Below are 6,715 nucleotides of genomic sequence, written 5' to 3' on the forward strand. Positions count from 1 at the left end.
AGGTTGATGAAGATCCAGCAGCACAACGACGTGGTGGTGGAAGTAGCGGCGATCTCGGTAGGGCTTCACCAAGCTCAGCGAGAGGGAGAGGTGGTACAGGGGGAGAGGGAGGCGCCAGGGACTAGGGTGCGGCTGCCCTCCCTCCCCCCTCTTTATATAGGGGGCCTAGGGGTGCGCCGGCCCCTAGAGATCCCATCTCAAGGGGGGCGGCGACCTAGGGGGGAACTTGCCCCCCAAGTCAAGTGGGGCGTCCCCACCCCTAGGGTTTCCAACCCTAGGCGCAGGGGGAGGCCCAAGGGGGGGCGCACCAGACGACCAGGGGCTGGTTCCCTTCCCTCTTCAGCCCACGTGGCCCTCCGGGATAGGTGGCCCCACCCGGTGGACCTCCGGGACCCTTCCGGTGGTCCCGATATAAGTGACCCCCAAAACTTTCCCGGTGGCCGAAACTGGACTTCCTATATACAATTGTTCACCTCCGGACCATTCCGGAACTCCTCGTGATGTCCGGGATCTCATCCGGGACTTCGAACAACTTTCGGGTTACCGCATACTAATATCTCTACAACCCTAGCGTCAACCGAACCTTAAGTGTGTAGACCCTATAGGTTCGGGAATCATGCCGACATGACCGAGATAGTTCTCCGGCCAATAACCAACAGCGGGATCTGGATACCCATGTTGGCTCCCACATATTCCACGATGATCTCATCGAATGAACCACGATGTCGAGGATTCAAGTAATCCCGTATACAATTCCCTTCGTCAATCGGTACGTTACTTGCCCGAGATTCGATCGTCGGTATCCCAATACCTTGTTCAATCTCGTTACTGGCAAGTCACTTTACTCGTACCGTAATGCATGATCCCGTGACCAACCACTTGGTCACATTGAGCTCTTTTTGATGATGCATTACCGAGTGGGCCCAGAGATACCTCTCCGTCATACGGAGTGACAAATCCCAGTCTCGATCCGTGTCAACCCAACAGACACTTTCGGAGATACCTGTAGAATACCTTTATAGCCACCCAGTTACGTTGTGACGTTTGGTACACCCAAAGCACTCCTACGGTATCCGGGAGTTACACAATCTCATGGTCTAAGGAAATGATACTTGACATTAGAAAAGCTCTAGCAAACGAACTACACGATCTTGTGCTATGCTTTGGATTGGGTATTGTCCATCATATCATTCTCCTAATGATGTGATCCCGTTATCAATGACATCCAATGTCCATAGTCAGGAAACCATGACTATCTGTTGATCAACGAGCTAGTCAACTAGAGGCTCACTAGGGACATGTTGTGCTCTATGTATTCACACATGTATTAAGATTTCTGGACAACACAATTATAGCATGAATACTAGACAATTATCATGAACAAGGAAATATAATAATAATCATTTTATTATTGCCTCTAGGGCATATTTCCAACACTGTGCAAGAAATTCGTGGATAACTTCCAAGGAGGGTTCAAGCGACCAGGGATGCCCATCAATCTGCACCTCCTTGTGCATAAGTCGGGGGAACCGTTGTACAAGTACATACAACACTTCAGCCACAACATCCCCGATATTGACGAAGCTATGATCATCACTATGTTTCACGCCGATCTTTGTCAGCCCAAGATCAGGGAGAAGCTCAACACTCGCAAGGTGCACATAGTTGTCGATCTCTTTGATCTTTCCAACAAGTGCGCTCGGGCGAAGGAAGGAAGGAGGACACCCGGACAGGGCAGGAACCCAAACGCCACGGTACCGACAATTGCATAAATTATAGATAATAGGAATTAAACATACAAAATTATTGATGTGTCTCCAATGTATCATAGCTCCAAATTGCATAGCCCTACCCACAATCCCCCATTGGCCTTATATAGCCCCATATGGAAATATCCATGTTTGTATGTTTGTCATGTGAGGGTAGGAGCTTGCACAGAATTGGTGTTCAAAATGTTGATGCTTCCACGTATCCCACATGGATTCGTAATACATCATACTAATAATACCCATTAGTAGGTGGTGTTCTATCTAGGTTCCCAAGCGTGTATTCGGGCCTAGAGAGGTCCATTCATATGGTCTTTGCTGCGCTGAGCCTTTTATCATTTGACTTACTATGGTCGCCAGGAACCTGCCACAAGTGTCATGTTGGGAATAGCTTGAGTGGGAGGTGAAAACCAAAAATACAAACTAGACATGATTATGATAATAACTATCAATATGAAGCTAGAGTTTGACAAAAATAAATAGAATAAAGGTTAATATTTGACCATGAAGTAACACATTTTTATTTATTCAATACAAATGGAAACACAACTTTGTTGTCAACCAATACAACCACTTGGTCCACCATAATTGAATGTATAACCCTTCTTAAATTCAAGAAATAAATCAGTTGCATCATAACAATCTGGCCTATCAACTAACTTGGCCGCCTTAGTCCAAAAGGGGTCAAAAGCTTGACCCTTGGAGTTGTAGTTCTTAATGTGGTTGAAGTAGGCAGATTTCTTCTCATTATAATCAGGGAAGTGGCCACTACCCATTGGAGGACCATGTGCATTCTTCAAGTAATTCACAAATCCGGTCATTGCTTGTATACGTTTTGTTCCAAGGCAAAGCTCCTTTGGAAAATGTCCCAAGAATGATGGTTTTTCTAAATCATGATGGTACACCACCCAATCTCCAGAATTTGTATCCTGTAGTCAATGAGGGATTGATAACATTTGTGAACAATAAATTTCATGCACAAGAAGATTATAAACACTTTGTAATTTCGAAAAATCTTGGGTGGTGTACAATTCCTATGGTTCAATGTTCCATATTTACATAATGAAATACCATAGCATATTAAATAGTAACCATGTGAATTTAGGCATAACTAATTTCATATTCATAAAATCTATCTTTGTTATATTTAACCCTCCATTTTAAATAGTTGCAATCCACTAACTAATATTCCTATTCATGTAGCCAAGCCACATTAGCAAGTCATGCATGTTAGTTATAAGTTCAATTGTTTGTACTACCTTAATTTCTATCCATGCAACCACGCCACATCAGCAAGTCATGCATGTTAGTTATAAGTTATATTTTTCACAGTACTATTTTTTTAAATTTTTCTATCCATGGATCTTTGCGACATCAACAAGTCATGCATGTCCTCATAACTTACAATTTTTGCATTAATTTTCGGTTTATCATGAATTTATATGTGTTGGAGACTTGGAGAATACCTATGTAGTTCATTTTTCACATTTCTGTTAGAAAAAAGGCACTCTATTAACTAAAAGCCAGTTTCTCTCTCTTTTTGTAGCTATTCGTACAATATCTATTCATGCATTGCATTCAACAAAGTTTCATTCAAAAAGACGCGGGTATCGTCTACTTATCGTAGATATAGTAGAAAATTGATAAGCTTATATAGACATAGTAATCTCTAGACTAGGATGAATGTTGTACCTTGTTGATGCTAATCCTCATGTAGTGATCTTGTATGCCATAAACTGATGGAGGAGCAATGGCTTGTCCAGGCACCAGCTTTGCTCCACTTGCAGGTACATATCCCGCGCATTGTGAGTTGTAGCACCCCTTGGATTTCAAGTCTTTCTAAGAAATAAAAAAGGAAACATATATTACTATTTATGTAAAGAGACTTATACTTAGTCCGATAATGCCTCCAACTACTACAAAATACCAGAAAAAATGTGCATAACAATAATATACAACTTATTAAAATGACATTTGTTACACTTACAGTCCAATATGTAAAGAAGCGAATATCTCTGTTATGGTACAAAGAGGGGGAAATCTGCAAGCAAAACCAAATTATGAAATAGTAGTTTACTCAAAAGCATTTGAGTTTACCAGGATCAGTGATATGTTTGTACATGGAATCCAACTTGAATTAAGTTGTAGTGTCCTCCATCTTGACAATAAATTTGTAAGGATGCTCCAGATTCTTGAGAGGTTTCTAGATTTGGTGAAGCCCATATACTCATTTCAGCTCGAAGGCCATAGAATTGTCCTGGCTCAGTGTGCCACATTGCATACTAGTGATAGAAAAGTATAGTTCAAATTAGTGAAGAACCAGAACAACTATAGAGCAGAGATAATAAATAAGTGATGGTGTGCCTTATTGGCCGTGGTACACGGTTTTCCTACCAGACATTTACAGTGTGGATTTTTTTTCATGCTCATTTGGAGCTAATATATAATTTTTTGCCTCATTTCTAGTTTGCTTCGCAATGTTTGATGTCATTCCTACGCAATTAGACCTTTTGTGGTGATGCATGATTTAGCTTGCAAATCTATGATTGAGGCGGATCATTAATGACTCTGGATTTCTACTATTTTTCCAGTGATTTGAATAAGTCATGCTTAGGCCAAAAAATACCTTGAATTTTCCTTTTACATATATCACATGTCATTGTAGCATACATTGTGATATATTCTTATGGTGAATGTTCACCCAGAAATGAACACACATTCCAAATCTAACACATGAAAAGTAAAGATAAATAACTAAGAGAGGGAGGGAATGGAGAGAGAGAGAGAGTACATGAGAAATAATGTTGCTTCCTTCATCCATGAAATTAGCTCTCCAAGGAAACCAAAACGGTGTACGTCTTAAAAGGGTGTTGTTCTGCAAATGGAAATGTAAGTTCATGGCTAGTTAGCATATATAATTGTTGTACAAAGCCTCTGAAAGATATAAGTAAAATTTTCACCTATGGTGTCCTCAATTTTAGTTGGGAACATAAGCTATAGTTCTAAATAAGTACAAAAATTAGTAATAATGAAGATTAAGTGGTCAAGTAGATGCAAGAATGGGATGAATACATAAACCAACTGGCAAAGAGTTGCATGTGTCCAAAGCTAAAAGTAAAATAGTTTTACCTTCTGATTCATCTGTAGATGGCCATCCACGTCTACTGATTCAACTAAGGTGAGGTAGCAAGGATTGAACAAAAAGCATAGTAAGACCAATGTGGCGATATAATCAGCTCCCATTAGTACGGTGAATTGTGTTCCTTCCAATGAAACACACGTAAATATGTGATTCCTTATGTACTTGTATGTTGTTTAGAGAACACACCTTATATAGAGTTAAGCCCCATTCTATATTTGGAATGCTTTAATTGCATCATACTGACGATTCACTCAACATTCAATGGGTAGTCATCTAGTGCACCATTCTTTCTTGAATATGGATAAACTCAATTTTTCAATTAATATTCATTAACTATGGACTTGGTTTACATCCAATTAATGGTTGATCCATACCTATCTTTCTATATGGATATAGATCCATTTATACATCAATATTAATTAATATGACTTGATTTACATCCAAATTAAGAATGGATGCCTGACTATCTATATTTTCTATATGGAAAATTTGTTGTTCTGTCAATGTTACTTTAAGTGTGGACTCGATTAACATATAATGAATGTTTGCCCGATCATATCTTATTGTTTGGATATAGGTAGATTGTTCATCAATTTATATCTTAATAGGCTTGATTGATACTTTCTACTTGATCAATTTATAACTTGCTACTTGATCACGAGAAGTTTTATGAGAAATGAGCTACTGTTTATGATATATAATGATGCTAGGAAAAAGTGATTAGAATTATCATTGATCAAACTTATGCACTATGCTAGCATTCACACTTCATAAATTATTTCTTTCATAATTTACCTACTCGAGGACGAGGAGGAATTAAGCTTGGGAATGCTGACACGTCTCCAACATATGTATAATTTATGAAGTATTCATGCCATGTTTACACTGATTTTATATGGTTTTGGTGCACTTTTATATGATTTTGATGGACTAACCTACTAACTTAGTGCCTAGTGCAAGTTCCCTGCCTATTTCTTTATCTCGCAGAAAAACCATACTAAACGAAGTTCAAATACGATAAAAATTTATGGTGATTTTTTATAGAACACAAGAGACCCCCGAAGCTTCGAGGAAGGACCAGAAGACCGATGAGGACACTTCAAGCTCACACGGCGCGCCCTCCCCCTAGGGCATGTGGGATGAGCTTGTGGGCCCCTCGGGACTCCTTGTGGCGTGATTCCATCGCTGAAAATTCCTATAAATACAGAAACTCCTAATAGTTAACCTTGATGAGTTTTTTCGCCGCCGCGAGCCTCTGTTTCAAAGCGATCTCATCCAGAGCTCCGTTCCGGCACCCTGCCGAAGGGGGAAAGTCATCATCGAAGGCCATCTGCATCATCCCCGCCACCTCCGTCACGAGGAGCGTCACCCCCGGGGCTGAGGGTATGTACCAGTAGCTATGTTTTTTATCTCTATCTCTCACTCTCTTTCTCTCTCTCTCTCGTGATATTGATAGGGCATGATCTTGATGTACCATGAGATTTGTTCATATAGTGGAATCATATTGTGTTGTTACCTCTCTATCTTTGTTGTGATGAATTGAGTCTTCCTCTTCAAGGTTTCATTGTTATCGAAGTCAATATTTTGGATTTTAGATCACTTGATGTATGTCTTGCATATGGATACCATGGTGACAATGAGGTATTGTTTGAGTCACTTGATAATGTTTTGGTAATAAACTTGCGGATTCGCGTGGTGACATTGGGGTAATCTAGGCACAGAGGTTGATACACATTTTTGTCCTACTTTCGTTGGTAGAAACCTTGGAGTGATTATTTGTCGCAATTGATGGATTGTTATATGATTC

General features: G+C 40.0%; 1 protein-coding gene across 1 annotated transcript; it reads right to left on the reverse strand.

The window, feature by feature from the left end:
- Positions 1-2,246: 2,246 nt before the first annotated feature.
- Positions 2,247-5,051, reverse strand: LOC119305717. The gene is made up of 6 exons (XM_037582166.1): positions 4,896-5,051; positions 4,558-4,641; positions 3,887-4,048; positions 3,754-3,807; positions 3,459-3,605; positions 2,247-2,695 (listed from the first exon to the last, which is right to left on the reverse strand). The coding sequence occupies exons 1-6, from the start codon at positions 5,007-5,009 to the stop codon at positions 2,324-2,326; spliced, it is 933 nt and encodes a 310-aa protein (XP_037438063.1). The 5' UTR covers positions 5,010-5,051; the 3' UTR covers positions 2,247-2,323.
- Positions 5,052-6,715: the final 1,664 nt, after the last annotated feature.

The sequence above is a fragment of the Triticum dicoccoides genome, chromosome 5B, assembly GCF_002162155.2.
Source record: "Triticum dicoccoides isolate Atlit2015 ecotype Zavitan chromosome 5B, WEW_v2.0, whole genome shotgun sequence".
In the NCBI taxonomy this organism is placed as follows: domain Eukaryota; kingdom Viridiplantae; phylum Streptophyta; class Magnoliopsida; order Poales; family Poaceae; genus Triticum; species Triticum dicoccoides.

What these genes read in the sequence shown, in the direction of transcription:
- LOC119305717 (XM_037582166.1), bottom strand. Translation starts at nt 5,009, where the DNA reads ATGGGAGCTGATTATATCGCCACATTGGTCTTACTATGCTTTTTGTTC. An exon ending in ATCTACAGATGAATCAGAAG is followed by an intron (nt 4,642 to 4,895) that starts GTAAAACTATTT and finishes TTCCATTTGCAG; the next exon opens with AACAACACCCTTTTAAGACG. An exon ending in GCTTCTTTACATATTGGACT is followed by an intron (nt 3,606 to 3,753) that starts GTAAGTGTAACA and finishes TTTATTTCTTAG; the next exon opens with AAAGACTTGAAATCCAAGGG.